General features: G+C 50.0%; 7 protein-coding genes and 1 non-coding gene across 8 annotated transcripts; 3 read left to right on the top strand and 5 right to left on the bottom strand.

Annotated features, from left to right (window-relative positions):
* Positions 1–50: 50 nt before the first annotated feature.
* YALI1_D06744g (uncharacterized protein) lies at positions 51–359 on the bottom strand (the record flags this gene model as incomplete). The annotated part of the gene is made up of 2 exons (XM_068282617.1): positions 51–242; positions 288–359. The coding sequence occupies 2 exons, from the start codon at positions 357–359 to the stop codon at positions 51–53; spliced, it is 264 nt and encodes an 87-aa protein (XP_068138718.1).
* A 230-nt stretch (positions 360–589) lies between these two features.
* YALI1_D06736g (uncharacterized protein) lies at positions 590–2,260 on the top strand (the record flags this gene model as incomplete). Its single annotated transcript, XM_502434.4, has 2 exons — positions 590–623; positions 1,104–2,260. The coding sequence occupies 2 exons, from the start codon at positions 590–592 to the stop codon at positions 2,258–2,260; spliced, it is 1,191 nt and encodes a 396-aa protein (XP_502434.2).
* A 1,097-nt stretch (positions 2,261–3,357) lies between these two features.
* On the bottom strand, positions 3,358–4,773 carry YALI1_D06700g (uncharacterized protein; the record flags this gene model as incomplete). The annotated part of the gene is made up of 1 exon (XM_502433.3): positions 3,358–4,773. One exon carries the CDS (start codon positions 4,771–4,773, stop codon positions 3,358–3,360), a length of 1,416 nt encoding a protein of 471 aa, XP_502433.1.
* A 1,222-nt stretch (positions 4,774–5,995) lies between these two features.
* Positions 5,996–6,542, bottom strand: YALI1_D06682g (uncharacterized protein; the record flags this gene model as incomplete). The annotated part of the gene is made up of 2 exons (XM_068282616.1): positions 5,996–6,486; positions 6,530–6,542. 2 exons carry the CDS (start codon positions 6,540–6,542, stop codon positions 5,996–5,998), a joined length of 504 nt encoding a protein of 167 aa, XP_068138717.1.
* Positions 6,543–7,252: 710 nt separating this feature from the next.
* Positions 7,253–7,334, top strand: YALI1_D06675r. Its single transcript has one exon. It is a non-coding gene; the product is annotated as a tRNA-Ser (tRNA).
* Positions 7,335–8,223: 889 nt separating this feature from the next.
* Positions 8,224–9,633, top strand: YALI1_D06665g (uncharacterized protein; the record flags this gene model as incomplete). Its single annotated transcript, XM_502431.3, has 1 exon — positions 8,224–9,633. One exon carries the CDS (start codon positions 8,224–8,226, stop codon positions 9,631–9,633), a length of 1,410 nt encoding a protein of 469 aa, XP_502431.1.
* Positions 9,634–10,018: 385 nt separating this feature from the next.
* YALI1_D06638g (uncharacterized protein) lies at positions 10,019–10,966 on the bottom strand (the record flags this gene model as incomplete). The annotated part of the gene is made up of 1 exon (XM_502430.3): positions 10,019–10,966. The coding sequence occupies one exon, from the start codon at positions 10,964–10,966 to the stop codon at positions 10,019–10,021; it is 948 nt and encodes a 315-aa protein (XP_502430.1).
* A 1,684-nt stretch (positions 10,967–12,650) lies between these two features.
* On the bottom strand, positions 12,651–17,585 carry YALI1_D06572g (uncharacterized protein; the record flags this gene model as incomplete). The annotated part of the gene is made up of 1 exon (XM_066094241.2): positions 12,651–17,585. The coding sequence occupies one exon, from the start codon at positions 17,583–17,585 to the stop codon at positions 12,651–12,653; it is 4,935 nt and encodes a 1,644-aa protein (XP_065950313.2).
* Positions 17,586–18,384: the final 799 nt, after the last annotated feature.

Genomic DNA, 18,384 nt, shown 5'->3' with positions numbered 1-18,384 from the left:
CAACACTGTCATTAGAAGTTTGGTCGGAGGCAAGGCAGAGTGCCAGCTAATCAAGACTCGCGCAGGCAGTGGATATTAGGCGGTCTCGAAAAAGATGTCGAAAAAGAGTCGGAACCAAACAAGCACGCGCAGTCGCCATCTAACCAGTCGCCCTCCCGCTCGTACCTCTTTCTGTTCCTCTGTGCCCGTGTATCTCTGCAGTGTCGATCGCAGACCAGTGCGCGCGCCTTGTCTAGCGCCCGCTATAGCCTTCAGACTTCCATTGTGAGTCTATCAGCAAGGGTCACACCCGAACAAGGAACCTGTGCGAGTCCACTAGCACAAACTCTGAACCGCCGCTTCATATTAGTACAATACATCTGCCTACTCACTTGCACCTTTACCAGCTTTTCTTTTCAGTGGACTATTGACAACCACGCGCGCCACAAGACTTGGCCACGCAAGGGAGACGCAACTTCGACAAGACCAGCAACACCAGCGACCAACACACGGGACCAGCACCCAGACAGCGACTAGAAGTACCGACAGTGCGAGTACAAGTACGACAGCTACAAAAAGACACACAAACGCTCGCGACGGTCAGACAAGAATGGAAATCACTCCAGATAGCATCGAGTTTTCCGGTGAGTATGGAGAGAATGGAGACATTACTGCAAGAACGGAGACTGCGGTAAAACACACGAGTCTGGCAACGACGGGCCCGGCAACGACGGTTCTTGTAACCTACGAGGGTACTGCTCATACAGACTCTTGCGCTTGTCGGGCCATTCTGTCGTCTGACAAATGCGCCATGGAATAAAGCTGTTGGTATATCAGATATATGATGCGGGGTATAATATCGGGCTAGTCGGTGCGATAGGTTCTGTGATATCGGATCCGGCGGAGCCATCGTTCTCCCGGTCGAGATCGCCACCAGTGAGATGAAACCCTGCCAGTGGTGGCGTTTAGGTGGTGCATAAGGCACTTCTTTCAGAGAACAAGCATCATCATTTGCCATAAGGTAGCTACTTGTAGTTGACAAGGCTGACTACGACTGATCTTACACACTTTTTCCAGCAACTGTCTACGTCGCTGCGACCTTCGTTTCGTCCTTACTAACTCAGCCCCCTTCACAACCCGCTCCACGCGGTTCATGACGCTGGAAAACAAGTCCCCCACCACTCTGGCGTTCAAAATCAAGACCACAGCGCCAAACACATACTCAGTCCGACCAAACTGCTCCATCATCTACCCCGGAGAGTGCCAAAGTGTGGCTGTGCACCACCAGGGCTTCACAGAGGAGCCCGATCACGACTACGAGTGCAAGGACAAATTCATGGTTCTGTGGGCGCCCGTTTTGAACCTATCCAAGCTGGAGGAGTTGGACAACAAGGAAGGAGACACCAGTAACGCTCCCAAGACCATTTCAGCTTCTCCTTCGGACAACAGCATCTCGTCCAACCGGTCGTCTGCTTCGTCGACCCTGTTGGCTATGATTGACGACATCTCGGGCTACTGGCGGCGTCTGGAGGAGGAGTCCTACGACGTGATCAACAAGAAGAAGATCAAGGTATTGGCACACGTCTTTTCCAAGACCCATGATGGAGTGCAACTATCATCAGCCTCGTCTGCAGCTACAGTGAAGGAGGCAGGGGTGCTCTCTCCGAATACCAATCTTTCACGACGGAAAACCAAACGAGAGACTCTAAAGGATGTCAAGGAATCGCTCAAGGAGGTCAAATCCACTACCCCTATGATGGACAATAACGGTAACGGCACCACTCCTCAGATGACTCCCTTCATTGCTCCTCCCTCTGCATCTTTCCAAACACAGTTTCCTCCCCGAAGCATATCGCATCCTCAGCTTTCGGCTTTCACCTCTCCTTACGCCGGTGTAAGCGGCTCTTCTCCTCGCCCTGAAGACCAACTGCTTGAAGTTAATCAGCGTCTGGCCATTCTCATGGCCGAATTGGACGAGTTGAAACGAAAGCCCCAAGAAGGCAACGAAACCGCTTCCAGAAACGTGACTACTCAGATCCATCCCCAGTCTCTGAACCAACCCCAGGCTACCACACATCCTACTGCCAACTCGCAGCTCCAAACCAATGTTCTTGCATCTCTCAACAACCCTTCAGTGGGCATTCTCGCGTTCCTATGCTTTGCTCTGGTTTTGTTCTCCCTGAACGCCTCCAAGATGGGCGTTTTGATTGGACTAGCCCAGACCTCTTTGATGGCCGCCATTGTTTACTTTGTGGCCCAGAATCAGCTCCAGAAGGCCTGAATGCTGAACTTGTGACACTCACTTAACAATACGACTGATTTGATTATGACTTTATTCACCGACACGCTCCCTAACGGCTCGCCTCCAAGGCTGAGCATCAAAATGTCCTACTATTACTATGTACAAGTAGCTAGACTGACAACTAACAATGTATTTTTATTTGAAGTACCAGGGCATTATACTACATATATTTTATTCTTTGAAGCAAACTGTTAGAATTTAGTAAGACCGTACAAGGCAGCCATTACTGTCAGACCTGTAGCTTCCTCCAGGGTCATGTCTAGTGTCCGCCCATACATGAAGTTCGACCTACGCCGCTGGAATGTCCACGAGGGTGAGCATCTTGTCTTGCTTCTCTTTGAATTCGTGTTGCGCCCAAGCTTCAACAGGTCTTCATGACCAGCGAGTGCGCTTTGAAGTCCACTTCGTCATGTGCATCGGTTGATGAAATCTTTGTTTTCTGTTTTTCATCTCACTGAAACATTGGCTTGGGTTGTATGTTGACATGACAACTGGACAAGTTGCTTCGTTCACGACTCCTGAAGATAATCGGGCTGCTCTCGTGATCATGGATTCCAAGTGGAAGTTGGTTCTTCATCTTCGGATATACGGGTTTTGTCACTTCGATCAGCTTGAGATCTCGGATGATGCGAGTTTTACTTCCGTTGGTGAAACATTCCCAAAAGTGTTGAACAATATCGAAAGACCGTTCGGGTTTTTCGTAGCAGAGATATCTGGTCTTCATTGTTTGAGATACACACTAATTTCAGAGACGACGATTGCTGTGATTTCGAACTGCTCGACCGAAAAGAACACCGATCGGTAGTTGTTCAACGCCACTGTTAATTCGCCGTCATCAGCTCTTGTCTTGAAAGTCATGGTAGAGGCTCGTTGGACTTGGATCCAGTGTCTGTCTTTCGAGTCTTAGCCTGAAGGCAGATGTATCAAAATCTAGAGCGCACCAGTACCCATGAACTCCGGGTTAAATTACCTGCAAGGAATACTTACTGTACTGTGAGAAGCTGTTGCTCAATCATCTCGTTCAGACCATCCATTTGTTATATACTTACTTACATAGCGCCGTGGCACTCCCCCCCCTAGTAATCGTCTCCTCGAGACAGAATCTCCTTGCAGGTGGGTCGCAGATAAATGGTGTGCTCGTACTGGGCGGTCTGGCAGCCCTTCTGGTCCACCAAAGGAGGGTAATCCTGCACCACTCCGCTCTGAACCAGGTTCTTGAGAGCAAGCAGGTACTTCTCCTCTCCGAGTCGGTCCAGGTATCGTCGACAGAAGGGCAGAGTGCCAAAGTTCTTGTCAATGGTGGCGAGCAGCTGCTTGGCCTTGTTGACTCGCAGAGGCACATGTCCCACGCCCACGTTCTTGGCGTAATGCGAACACTCACCGTCAGTGACAACGTATCCTCGGCCGGTGGAGCCAAAAGTCTCGATGGCAAAGGTCTCACCCTCTTCCATCTTGGTCATGTCAGCAGACTTGACAATAGGAACAGACTTGCCTCCGTGGATCTCGTAGGGAGCAATGTTGTGTCCGTTGAGGTTTCGGATCGACTTGACTTGGTAGACCTTTCCGTCCACCTCCACCTCATGAGACTCCATGGTCTCCTGGATAGCCTCTCCAATGTCTCCGAGTCGCACGTCGATACCGGCTTCTCGAATACCGGTCTCGGTGGCTGCCTTAACGGCATCCAAAAGTCCCTGCCATTTGTCGTTCTGCACGTGGGTGAAGGCGGAGTCGATGATCTTACCGTTAACGTGGACACCGAAGTCAACCTTGAGCACGTCGTCCTCCTTGAGCACAATCTTGTCACCAGCGTTGGGAGTGTAGTGGGCGGCACAGTGGTTGAGAGATACTCCGGTGGGGAAACCTTGGCCTCCCTTGAGCGAGTCTTCCTCGTTGGAGAGAGCTCGCACCGAGTCCTCGATCATCTCGGCGATGGAGGTCATGGTCATGCCGGCCTTGATGTTGTCTCGAGCGTACTTTCGCACCACTCGATGGATTTCAGCGCCCTTTCTCCACTCGTTGTGGACGGCAGCCTGTTCTCGATCCAGATACCGCTTCTCCTCATTTGTGGTTCGCAGCCGGTTGAAGTCCAGAGGATCGTCGGAGCCGTGCTTGGCGTCATCCTTGGCCCGCTCTTCAGCTGCCTCTCGCTCGTCCTCAGAGTCGGCAAACGGATCGACAGCTGTTCCCTTGGGCTTGAACGTCTTGTGAGGGTGCTCGCAGATCTCGCCCTCGGGGAAGATACCGGAGGTGAAGAACCGGTCAATGGGGACCGTGGGGGGCTCTGTTTGGACGGCGGGGCCCTTCTTCTTCTTCTTCTTATTCTTCTTCTTCTTTTTCTTCTTCTCGCCATCCACGGCCTCGCCCTCGTTCACGGCGTCGTCGTTGTCGTCGCCATCTTCGTGGTCGGAGGTGGATTCGGGTACAGCAGCGGGCTTGTCGTCAACAACAAGATCGGCGACCTTGTCAGCGACCTTTTCGATAGCTTCAGCCATTATTTCGGATGTACCTGTAGTGTCGTTTGAAATAAAATCTCACGTGAGCTTAATTGAGTGCGGTTATGGGTTGGGGTTAGGTGAGTCGCCCATTCTCAGCCGAAACACTTGAGACTCAGAACCACGGACTGCTCCCCAAATCTGGTCCCACTATGATACAGTACTGCGATTAACTGATCTACGGCTCAACCTGAGCTTCTTCAACAATCCTCGAACCAATAAACATGACGAAATCTAACTAGCAACCGTAGCTTACTAATACATTGTTCAATGCCACCTTAGATGGTGTGAAGTTTGTTTAACAGCGATATGAGGGTGGTGTAGGGGGTGTACTTGAGAGTGTAGAGATATCAGAATTTACTGTACTTGTAGGACTATCAGAGAGTAGGACTATGAGTCTAGGATGGTAGATTCTCAGACTGACACTGTCTATTTGTGCCAATCGTCATCATACATGTTGAGGTAGAGAGACTGTCTGATTTTGATGTGATCATGATGCTCGGCAAACTGGGGCTTCATAAAAAGACACATACTGTATTAGTCAAATGACAGAATTTGCACTGGACATTTAGTTTTATTATTCCCGGTCTCTGCTCATCTGGTAGGTACATGCCTGGCCAACGTTGGAAGGTCGTTTAGTTAGACGTTTTAGTAATTAAAAAACGTGGATTTTTTGTCTGGTGATATTAGTCACTTCATTAAAGACAAATTCGACGATTCAGAGCTCTATAGCCATTATTGAGTCTGTTCCATAGCAATTGTTGTTCTGTATTGTAGTTGTAGCAGAGAAGGACATACGGTAAGGGTGATACTTGAACTCCATACATACAGTCTAACAAACAGTCTAACAAACAGTCAAGTAGCATTGTAGAGTCGCAAGTATCTCGGAGCGTGACAGCAAAGGCGACCTGGACTGTTCGGCAAAAAGTAGCATTGCTACCCGCCAATCGTGGCGTTGTTACGCTATGGGGGTGGATTTCTCTCTTTTGTTTATTATATCTCGACTAACATCACAACTATAAGTCAACTATGTTCCGCTTAACTACTTGAGACCCTCGTCCCACGGGACCCCTTTGGGTTAGGGTCCGATAAAGTTGGATCCTCCCAACTACAGTAATATGCTCACTGGACCTGCTCCATTCTCTCCACTGCTCCTCTGACTACACCTCAAAAGTGTTTTGAAACGGCCGCAACAGGATTCCCCTCATTACTGCTTCAGTATTCACCCTCGACTCACCACATCAAACCTGTCATGCCTGCCGGAAAAGCCGTTCCTGCCCACCACGAAGCTGGAAAGGTCAAAGGAGCCGTCGATGAGATTATCACGGGCTCGCTCATCGGAGGCGTCCAGGGCGCCGTTTTCGGCGCAGCCTCGCACTTTCTCGCCAAAATGTACTGGCCCCACTACGGCAAGCTGACCAAGCAGTTCAAGCTCTTTTTGCAGCTCTCTTGTGTCATCACAGGCGGAGTGTACGCTGCCGACAAACGTCTCATTCGGTACGAACACAAGTTGCGAATAGACCAGCGGAATCTCATTGCCGAGCGGGCCGCTGCTGCCGAGGCTCGAGGCGAGTACATTGACCACGATGGCCACGTCAGAGACTCTTCCGGAAAGGTGATTCGAAAGTGATCCCACTGCCCCGAGAAAAAAGTGTTGCAACACTAACACACTACAAGGTACGAGGGTACTACTGGACACCCCACCAGAAGTTGCTCTCAACCGGGGAATTGCTCTCAAATAAAAGACGAGTGCCACGTGTGCCCATCATTCGTCGAGACTGCCCTCATCCCAACCTGTACATATTACATACTTCTTTTTTTTGACATGGTATCGTATTCCCCAAACGTGGCTTGTATCTCGTAGATTGTCTTATCTGGACTTGGTGCCTGCACAGAGGTGGCTGAAAATTTGTGGCGGTGCATTTCTAGGTTCAAAGCAAAGCCGCGAGCTTATTATGGCGGAGGTTAGGTACAGTAAAAAGAAAATGGCAGTGCGTTAGAATTGACAAGGACGCGTGTTTTCCGACTAAATTCCTTTTTCATTGGAATCTCTGGTCTAAGACGGCTATTTTGATGTAGTTTGAATCGTCTTAGGAGATCTATTGCATCTTTAAGGAGCTACTGGAAGGCTTGAACTTTCGGCAACAAGTCTGGAAGAAGGAATATCCAGCTAGGAGAGTTGGCATTAGTAGATACAGGTAGTTCATTGGAGAGCTATATAGTACTTCTCCTTGTGCTTGTACAGGTATGATATTCTATATATACATCCGTTTATTCTTTAGGGGTCACGTAGAATGCCATGTGTTCCCTCCTCCTGAGTCTTACCGAATCTGGCATTTCACGAAATCAACAACAAGTATTTTGATAAGCTGTTTTTGCGACTCTCTGATCATCTCCAATAGTTCTGATCTTCAGCTACTGGCGGGCTTACTAATCACGTCTCTCGAGCTAGCTCACCAACCCAACCCCGTCCACACATGGCATCCTGGCCGAGCGGTTAAGGCGAGAGATTAGAAATCTCTTGGGGTTTCCCCGCGTAGGTTCGAATCCTGCGGATGTCGCCATCTTTTTGGTCCTCTTTTGTATGTATATTTCTCGTTTCACGTGATGTGGTTGATTACTGTGCGAACTGTTGGATGTATGATGAAGTGTTTTTTAGGGGTTACCGAGACTATTAGTCTCGTTTGTTTGTACTTCATCAATAATAATGGCGTCAAAGAAGTACCTATTTGAAGTGTTTGTACTTCCTTGTCTCCTTTTGCCCGTCCAGTGTGACTCCTATAACACAAGAACCTGCCGACTTCCTCTATGTTGATTCATGGCGCGTCCCATGGGGAAGAGAGGGGCCCAGATTCCCAACAATTGACAGCTTCTGATACTTTTTGACAGCATTACAGCTCATGGTTCCTCTTTCTTCTCATAAATATACCAACGTTCAACTTTGCCTGTGTTCGTGAGGTCTTCCTCAGCACTGCGAGACCGCTAGACCGTATCAGCGCAAGAGAATGTTGAAATAGCAGGCTACAGTAATGGTTCAGTTATATCCTATTCTTCTACATCTTTTGGGGCCGCTCCCCGAGAGTTCCTACGAGTTGGAGTATCGCCGGAAAGCTCTACTCTGAAAATAATTGCTTTAACAAAGATATCAACTAAACGCGTCTTTCATAGTTGATAGGAGTTCCCTCAACATCCCAGCCATAACGTGGTATCCAGTACTTCAATCGCTCTGAAACTATATCTACATACAAAGTACAACTCAAGAACTGCGTATAGACGTTCATCGTCCTCTAGCTATCGTCCTCTACCATGCTCCAGCATCTCCTTCTACTTACCCTCTTTTCGCGTACACGGGTTTTGGGTTCTTTTTAAAGTTCAATTTACACGCTTTTGATTTTGATCCATCGAGAAATACTGCTCCAGCTTTCTATACCAGAACTCGACACTTTCAGCATGCCGGAGATACGTTCAAATCTGCCCACTACTGCCACCTCGCTCAATGATGGCTTCACGTTGCCCATCACAAAACGCAACTACAACCGTCAGTATGCGCCAATCTACTACATGCGATTGCACCAGCTCATGAGCCAGGTGCTGGATGCTGCTACTTCCAAATGGGCTGATAAGAACGTCAAGTACCTCAACAAGTGTTTGGACGTTCTTGTTGGGGATACGGTGTTTGTGGTCGGCACACTGTTCAAGGACATGAAATACAAACCCAGCATGTTGGAGGAGGTGACCCGCAGCCATTGGGGAGCTCCTCCGGGCAAGAAGCCCAAGTACGTGGACCCTCAGGGCGATTGTGAGGACGGTGGACACAAGGACGATTCGTCGATTCAGCTGGAGGACAGCTCCGGTCGAATCACGCTCGTGGGACCAAAGGTGCAGGAGTTCATGCTCATCACAGGCGTTGTTTGTGGAGTACTAGGCACGGCAGGCGAAAACGGACGCTTCACGGTCGTGGATGTGGTCTGGGGCGGCTTTCCCGAACAGATTTATCGACCTCTGAGTGGAGTCAATGACGGAGAAGACGTTGAGATGGCTGACAATGATACTCCTGAAGACACATACATTTGTCTTGCTTCTGGTCTGTACATTGGCCAGAAGAAGACGGATTACAAACACGTGCTTCTGGCAGAATATCTCCAGGGGCTGCTTGAGGAAGATGGTGCAAAAGATGGACTGGTAAAGCCCAAAAACATTTCGCGGTTCATTATGGCCGGAAACAACTGCTCGTTGGAGTCAGAAAGACCCGTTATCGACACACTATCTCGAACCGTGGACCTCGACGCCTTCAAGCCCATGGCTCGCGTTGACGAGTACATTGCACAATTGCTGCCATCCATCTCTGTTGATATCATGGCAGGAAACGACGATCCCGGCAACATGTCGCTTCCTCAGCAGCCGCTGCATCTGTCCATGTTCCCTCAGAGCCGCAAGTTCAAAAAGGCCACCTTTGGGTCTGTTTCCAACCCCTACTGGTGGGACTTTTCAACCGACGAGGCGCCTCTCAAGGTGCTGGGAACCTCGGGACAAAACGTGTCGGACATCTACAAATATCTGATCGAAGGACGAGACGATATTCTGGATATCATGGAGCATACGCTTGCCTGGCGGCACTTGTGTCCCACTGCCCCAGATACCCTGACTTGCTATCCTTATGGAGATGACGATCCCTTCATCATCAAGGAAACTCCCCACCTGTACTTCTGCGGCAACCAGGACGAGTTCCAGACCAGTGTTGTCAAGCATGACGGAGTGTCAGTGCGTCTGGTGGCAGTTCCGCGGTTTGATGAGACGGGAGAGGTGGTACTGGTGAACATGCGAACATTGAAGGCAGAGGTGCTGAGGATTGTCGCCTAGCTGGAGAGCGGAGCTCAACGTAGCGAGGGTAGGCAGCAGCACTACGAAGTAGGGGGTTTCGATGAGCGCTTCTAACTCTCGCTCTCAACAGATACATGCCATGTTCTCAGCAATTGTCGCTGGGACTCTTGACAAACTACCTCTTGTAGTGGGGACTACAAGTAGTTAGGAACTAATATATTGCACTTGCATGGCTTTATGATCGTAGCACAAGTGAGAGGTGGTTGGACAGTGTAGCGTATGAAGCCATCTTCTACGAGCTCTAGGGCACATTTCCCCCGTTATCACACAAGTAATAGTTCCAGTTCTTCCGAAACATCGAGTATGACTCAACACAGCGACCATGATGATATATGTTCTACACTCTTTGACTATATACAGTAGGCTACTTTTCAGGGGCGGGAAGAGCCAGCAACCCGTTAGGGGCAGGGAGGGCCTTGGTAAAGTCTCGTACGACAATGGAGCAGTCGACTTCTCGACACAGGTCCTTCTGCTTGACGGTGATCTTGTTGAGGAACTCGACTCCGGTGGACCGCTCAATGGCATCCACGGGGGTCTGAAACGAGGTAAGCTTGGTCTCGTTGGGAATCACGTCGTTAGGGAGCACAAAGGCAGCAACAGCCACGTCACTGGTTCCGGGATTCTTGACGGGCTTCTCGGCCAGCACAATCTTGAAAAAGTGTGTGGGGACAGCCACGTTGGGGGGGTTACCAATCACCTCGTACGACACTCGGTACTTGCCATCGGGGTACTTCTTAGGCAGGTACAGCGGTCCGGTCACAATGTACACGCTGCCGTACTGCTTGGTCAGCCGTCGGCAAAAGTCCTCCAGGTGGGCCCAGTAGTCTCTGTTGAATCCGTCTCCGACCTGGGGGGCAATGTTGGTCAGGAAGAAGGTCTCGTCCATGGCCTTCTGGGAGAACTTTGCGTCAGCTGCGGGTGCCTGGTGGCCTCGATCGTAGCCCGATCGGAAGTAGTCGGCCAGCCGAGCCCGGAACTTGAGCGGCACCTCCTGATCTTCCTTGAAGTTGGAGAACTTTCGATCCGGGGCTCCCTCGCCCTTGTTGGACTTGATGGAGTCCGGGGTGATGTGTTCCACGACCCACATGGGGTTACGTCGTTCTCGGTCGTAGCACGACACAAACTCCTGTCGGTAGGCAATGTCGTGGGCTGCTCCGGGGAAGCCGTACTTGAAGAACTCCCCTGGCTTGACTGGAACCGCCGGGGTTGAGCCGTTGAACACGTCGAGAGACGCTCTGGGCGAGTCCGCCCACAGATGGGCCGCCAGACCGGTGCCGGCAATAGCTGCGATGGAAGCTGCGATTTTGGACATGTCGAAAGAGAGTACTGTACCGTGCTGAGGCTGTAGTCTGAGATCAAGGGTTTATGTACAGCCAAAGTTTGATCGTAGAGTTTGGGCGCGTCTTGAGCATCTGATAGGCGTTAATTTAAAGAGGATCAGAGACGGGGGACCTGGGGTCTAGTGATGGATACAAGAATGAATGGTGATGTGACCACCTGGTACAGTCCGAGTGCCAGCTCTCATTAGGTGGACAAGCCAATTGGAAGACAGAGATACAACGCGTGGATCTGACCAGTGGTGATGAGAGTGAGAGTTTTACAGTATGACGAAACCAGTTAGTGCAATACGTGACTGCCTGCAAGTTCATTTTGACCTCCACAATAATTTGTACGTGCAATCTCACTTTGACGAGATTCTGCTGGTTCTTGACCTCTCTTGTAAGTCGTCTAAAGTTGACTTCTCGGTACTTGTACCTGCTATATGAGTAAGCTGTTATACTGTAGATGTGCACGAATCAGGGGTGCAGCGTTCAAGCACCGTGAGACGTGAAGTGCAAGGCAAAGGGGACCAGACCTGTGACTTGACGAAGAACAATTGCAATTTACGCATGTTAACCGCTATTTATTTCTAATTCTAGTCACTGGTTGCTTCCTGGTTGTCTTTTTTTCGATTCTCGTCAAACTCAAGTACAAGCCCAACTAATTTTCACCCCTTCCCCAGTCATATACTTGTACATGCAGAAAAAAATAATACTGTACTTGTACTTGTATAATTCTGTAAATCAGAATTCACAGTTCGCATCTAATAAAACCCCTGAATGATGCACTCTACAGCAAAAATACCTGGTACTGTATTTTCAATAGCCATAAATGACCATTGGTACTTGTACGGTCATAGCATCATACTCTACTCATAAGCGGAGCTCGTATCTAACGAAATACTTTCTGCCCAGTGACCAAACTTAATACGAGTAGGAGTGCTTGGGACCCCGTACAAGTTCTGTAATTTCCCTCTCAAAAACACGAAAAGTGAGCAAATAATCCTCACACTACTCAGCCTACCAGTCCCATGTCACTAATAACACAGCAACTACCCCCTGTAATCCTATATCTAACATACAAGAACCACACACCGCGTTCAACACACTCGGACCCTTCAACATCCACCGAAAGATCATCTGAACCGGACAACATGACCAACCTGGTATTCGTACTGTGGCCCGATGTAACAAATAAAAAACACGCCACAACGAGACATTAAGAGAATAACAAAACAATCAACTCTTTCCTCCGGTCATTCGACAAGAGTTTCTAGCTGAAATCCCCTCCAATTTCAACTAGAAACTCAAATACCAATAAGGTCAAAAAAATGGCAATTAATTCGTCTCGCGCGGGAATTAGTGGTGTAAATCGACAGGCTAGATTCATGCACACTTTCAACCTTATTTAAAATTCTATTCAACATATACTCTGTTAAAAAAGTCAAATGACGTGTGCAATGCAGTCCTGCATGCTTACAGTCGGGAACGGAGCTGAGCTTAATTTGTGCCTGCCACTCATTCAAAATTGCAGACACGCAAAACAGAGAGACCTGTCGCAATATTTTACCACACTCATCGTAAATTCATATTTTAAAAAATTGTTAATGCCATCGTACATAGTTCTATCTTTCTACTGTACTGTTAGTGACCAACTGCCACTCACTCCTACTCTACTTATGCGAAGGACTTGAGCTGAATCTGAGGCTCCTCATATTCGCCGTCGTCGTCGTCGTCGTCATCATCCTGGGCTCCTCGCAAGGTCTGCTCCAATACCTGCTTCTGACTAGGACTCAAAGCTTGCACAACAGATCGGAAAATCTGCTGGTCCTTGCCTGCCAGCTCCAACAGCTTCTCGTTGGCGTAGCGAGAAGACGTAGAAGCATGCCAGACAAGAATGGGCATGATGATGGAGAAGGAGCCGGTGGAAGCATGGTTTACAGAATAGTTGAACAGCAAGTCCACAATCTGAGCACGCGTTTCCGTACCTTCGAGACGCTTCACTAGGTGGGGGATCAGCTCCAAAGTCAGGTTTCGAGCTGCTGGAGACGAGTTGGACACACCCATCACCGCGGAAATACATCCAAGAGCAGTCTGCATATCGCCACTGTCGACCAGCTCAATGTACTTGCTAGCAATGTCGGAAATGGTCGAATGATTGAGCTGCACGTTAAGAACCTTGGTAATGACGGTTGTCAGAGAAATGACACTCTGAGAACCAGAGTGCTTTGACACGAGCTCCCGCACGAAGCCAGTGACAAGAGCTGAGATGTCCTCCTGAGCACCCACGGTAACCATGGCGTCACAAATGTCACGCAGGAACTGAATGTACGCCAGAATGGGGGTCTCGGCGGTAGACAGAATACTCAGGTAGATGTGAGCAAAAACCTCCACCAGATCGGCCTGCACAATAGGAGGGAAGGCCTGGAGCATCGCAGATAGAGACGTGAAGGTCTCCTGAGCAAATTGAGCGAGCTCAGCTTGAGGGTATGACTTGACAGGAGTCTCGGAAATAGGCAAGACCCCTCCCAATCCGACCATGCACACTCGAAGAAGCTCAAACAGCTGTGTAATGTGGTCCCAGTCGTCAGAGGAAGAGGTTCGGGAGGCTCCGGACACACAAAGACGCATGCAAATCTTGGCCAAAACTGCCTTTTCTTCAAGAGAAACTGTCAGCATAAGACGATCAAACAGATCAAGCAGCTCAGAGAAGATGGAAGGCTCAAAAACGCGATTACCAGCCGAGACACAGACATTGTGGAGAGTATGCAAAATCTCCAGATCAGAGGAATGGGTCAGGTATTCGAAACAGATACCAAACAGCACAAAGAAAAACGACGCCTGCTCGTCGGGGACAGACGAAACGGCATGCACAATCACTTTCCATGTGTCCTTGTATGATTCGAGTCTTGACTGACCCGACAGAGAAGAGTACAGGTTGTCGAAACCAGGTTCAGGTTCAAACTTGATCTGCGCATACTCTTTGATGGCCGTGATCCACAGAGGAGTCAGCTGCTTCTGGTACTGGGTCACTAGGCCACGCAGATAATCCTTGTGATGACTCTGGACTTTGATGTCAGCCCAAGCTGCGAGAATGGCAAGTCGCAGCTTCAGCTGGTTGTTGGGACCCACAGGCTTGAGGTCTCCAACACACTCTAGCGTGTTTGTGTCTGTCAGAGCAGTTGTCAGAAACTTAAGAAGACGTAGTCGGTCCAGGTTCTTAACAATGCCACTACTGACAAACTGGCCACAAACACACACGGCCTTGGAGGCCAACTCGGTGGTGGAATCAGCTCCAAACGCGGGTGAGAGCGCGGAGGAAATCTGAGCCTGGTACTGCTCCAGCAGGGGAACATCAGGGAACTCGGGATCGGGAATATCACCAATAGACACAATCACAGAGAGCAGTCTGATACCGAGAAGACGAAGATTGACGATATCGGACGTTGAGCATGTAAATGCCAGTCGGATAATGTCACCAATCTTTGCCAGAATGGCTGGAGTCGACTTGGCTTCCTCCATAATCTTGATGAGCGACTCCATGGCAAGAGCTCGAGTTTGCCATCGAAGAGGCTCGCCGGTGGTAGACTCTCCAACGGTGATGGCAGCACTCTCATCTTCAGTATGCTGAGTCTGACCACTGGAGGTGGCGTTCAGATTCAGGGTCATCAGACGCTGGATTCGAAGCACCCAGTGGATTCGGCCAGTGCCAGAATCGGCAGCCGAAGCCTCCACCCATGCAGATATGAACTTGGCCACCTCCTCGGATAGAGTCGAATTGTATACCAACCAAATCTGCAGCTCCTTACCCGAGAGGTCGATGGTGTAAATCTTGACGAGCTGATGTAGAGCTTGGACGGCCAGATCACGAACAGCTGACGATTCGTGGGTCAGGTAAGCCAACAGACGGCCGGTAACCTCCTGAAGATCGAACATGGACACGTCGAAGACAAGAGCTTCTTGCACGATGGAAATGGCATGCGTGGGATCCTCAAACCAGAGAGAGTCACACAACAGCTTAATCTCCCGATGGACCACAATTTCAGGGCCCATGACAACCACCAGACCATGAAGCACCTCAGCAAGAACTCGCACGTTGTTCAGGTCAGCAGCAATGTTCTGAGAGGCAACCGAAGCAACTTCATCGTGGTTCTCAGCCACATAGAGACCTGTGACGGTAGACAGGAGCGAAGAGGCAGAGCCAGGGTTGAAAGAAGACGAGTCCACAATCAAATCCACACCCTTGAGAGCCCAGTAATGCACAATAGGATGAGGGTCCTTGGCCAGGGAAATCAAGATACCCAATACGGTCTTCAGGTTAGCATGGCCGGGCTGAGAGAACCGGAAAATGTATCCTAAAGAAAGAGAGCAGCCGGACCGAGTATGCGGGTCAGTTTCGGCCACAATTTGGTCGATGATATTCTTGATCTGAGCCGTGACGAAGGAAGCACCACCATAGACACACAGCAAACCGAGATTCTCAGCGGCCAGTCGTCGGATTCGAGAGTCCTCATGCTTGATAGAACCCTTGAGAAGCTCCAGCAGCTGAGCAACCACTCGAGCGTCCATCGACCGGGCCTTCTTCTTTAGTCCCAGGTTCAGAGCTACAAGGCAGTTAACAACCACAGCCTCACCTCGAAGCTGAGAGGTGGCCTTGTTGGAATGAGACGCCATGTGGGTTCGCATCTGTTCCAACAAGGACTCCTGCACCTTAGCAGGCTGGAAGGGAAACAAGTTGGAGAAGAGGAGAATCGAGTTGTCCACAATGCCGGTAGTAGGAGGCACAGGCACGACCTTATCATCAAAAAGAATTTCCACATCATGCTCCAAAGAGGGAAGAGAGAGGAAAGGATTGCTGAGCAGCTTCTCAATGCCTTTCACTTCGTCTCTCTCAACCAAGGAAGTCACACCGAAACCACGTGACGTCCAGAGAGAGTCACATTTCGCGGTCTGCAGAATATCCTCCTTGTAATCAGTACCTGCAAAACACGACACTGCCTGGGGAAGCAAGGATGCATGTGAATCTGCACGCCCCAGCTGCACGTAGCACTGCAAGAGACGTCGCTTCACGGCAGAATACTCGCTTCCCTGGCCAACCTCAACAGACTCGGAAATGCTCTCCAGGAAAGCCCAAGTGTAGTTGAGCATGATGGCAACCCGTTTGGTGAGATCAGACGTCAACAGCTGCTGGTTACATTTCAGGAACGACAGAACGGCTCCCAGTGCAGCGTTCTTCACGCACAATAGGAACTCGAGGTCCTGCGGAGTCTTCTGAGCAAGCTGGTCACGTGTGAAAGGCTTGGGAAGAGCTCCCTTCCACAGAAGCAGCATGTGCGACAGATGCACCTTGACAAAGGCGGGTCCAAGACACATGAGCGACTTGAGAAGCAGCCAGGCAATCTGGATCTGAATGACTGCCACGGAAAGCTCTGACGACGACGAAGACTTTAGCAGGTTATTGGACAGGGAGAGGACTCGGGTGATTGTGTCAATGTTGAGCGACTCAGGCGTGGAAGAGGCGATCAACGTAGACAGGCAAATGCCCAGACCGATACTGGCCTGACCCTTGTTCAACAGCGTCATCGTCTTGGCTGTGACCAGATACAGTTTGTCCGGAAGTAGTAGACATACCTGCTTGATCGTTTGAGAAGTCGCGATGATCACAGCGCGCGACTGATGCGACAGAAACTTGTACAGAGGCTCGATGATATCTGGAGTGGCAGATCCAAGCCTCTGGACAAGACCCTGAACCAGCAACAGACCCGAAAGGGTACCATCATGGGTAAGGGGTCCGTCGGGGTTGGAGTTTGAGTTTTGCGCTTGCAGATACTCCAAGACAGTTTTGATGGCCGACTGCTGCGCAAACTCGGACAAGGGGGGTGTTAGCAGCAGATAGAGAGCGTGCTCACGGGTCGACAGCAGCTGCTGAGAACCCACAGACTGCTTCGAAGGAGGGTAGACGTCCCTCAAGAAGGTCTTCAACAGCAATGGGAAATGCGTCTGTTGCAAATTCTGAGCCACAATGAACTGGTAGAGAGCGTGGACGAGGCCAGTCTGCACCTTGTTAAGCTGTCCTGCCTTGATGTATGCTGACGTGAAAATCTGAAGCACCTGTTCCAAGTTCAGAGCGAGGGTTTTGTCCTTGGGCTTCTCCTTGGGCTTGTCTTCACCATCTTCGGGCACGTAGATCTTCGAGAGAGTGGCTGAGAGAAGTTGAGACGCCGCCAGACGTGTCTGTGTGGTTTCCGACTCGAACGTCTTAACGCAAATCTGACGAATGTTGTCCATCTCGCTCTGCTTGATGGCAACCATACCTCTGTCCACGCACGCAGACAAGACACCAAAAGCAGCCTGCGCGATTCGATGGGCCTTGAGCTCAGCACTGGCGCTCTTGGCCAGTTTCCAAATGTCCTTGCATAGACTCTCGTCGAGAGTGTCACCTGTAGAGAGCACCACCTTCTTGAGAGCAACAAGAGCACGGTATCTGTAGCCAGCATGAGCACTCTTAGAATCTTTGGCGGCGGCCAAAAGCGACATTGCAGCGAGCGGTGTCAGCGATACCATTCTCCCGCCTGCAACCTCAAACACAGCACCAACTCCTTCCACAGCCATGTGTTTGGTCTCCGTGTATTCCTTCTTGTTGGTGGCAATCTGGTTGGCGAGATTGGTGGTAACATCAAACAGATCTTTGGACGACTCGGCGAAGTGTTCCTTGAGCGCCTTGGAGAAGAGGTGGCGCACGGCTCGACTGGGCTTGTCCCCGATCTTGGCCTGCACCTCCGTTAACGTGTGTTTTTCAAATGGCTTGTCTGCCAGGTAAGCCAAGGATTCCACTGGGTTAGTACTGAACGACTCATGGACATTTGGTCGAGAAACTAAGCACACCTGGGATCGCTGACGAAAGATGTCTGTTCGCTGTGTTCAATATTTCAAGAACGTCACACCTCCTGGATTGATATGGATGAACGGTTCAACGCTCAATGGCCGAATGAATGACAAAAGCAGAATAGATCAAGCAGAAAAGACATATCAATCGTCGATCGTCACATTGGTAGCACCGCCCCTTTTCCTCTCACCTGTATCACTCGCAGTTGTGTCGCAACTTGATTGGGCTTGTGCAACTCGCGCTGTATTTGCAGAGTCGTGTTTGTGTTACTCTGTCTGTATCTGAGCCGCCTGTCCGTGTCCTCCGCAATACTCACTGCTTGATTCGATTCAATGCGTGCAATTCAAACTGGTTCTGGCGAATTGGCAATTCGAGGTGGTCTGGTACGCTCTCCTAGCTACGTGTAGACATACCTGATGCATCACGTGCAAGAACCAGACTCTGGGAGTTTTTGAGCTGGTCGCGTCAGTTCGATTCCGGGCAGAGACATATTGAGCACAGGGCAGAAAAGTTTCTGGTGACACT

This window comes from Yarrowia lipolytica, chromosome 1D, assembly GCF_001761485.1.
Source record: "Yarrowia lipolytica chromosome 1D, complete sequence".
In the NCBI taxonomy this organism is placed as follows: Eukaryota; Fungi; Ascomycota; class Dipodascomycetes; order Dipodascales; genus Yarrowia; species Yarrowia lipolytica.
The sequence above is the reverse complement of the archived record's forward strand: the minus strand, read 5'-3'. Positions and strand labels throughout refer to the sequence as shown.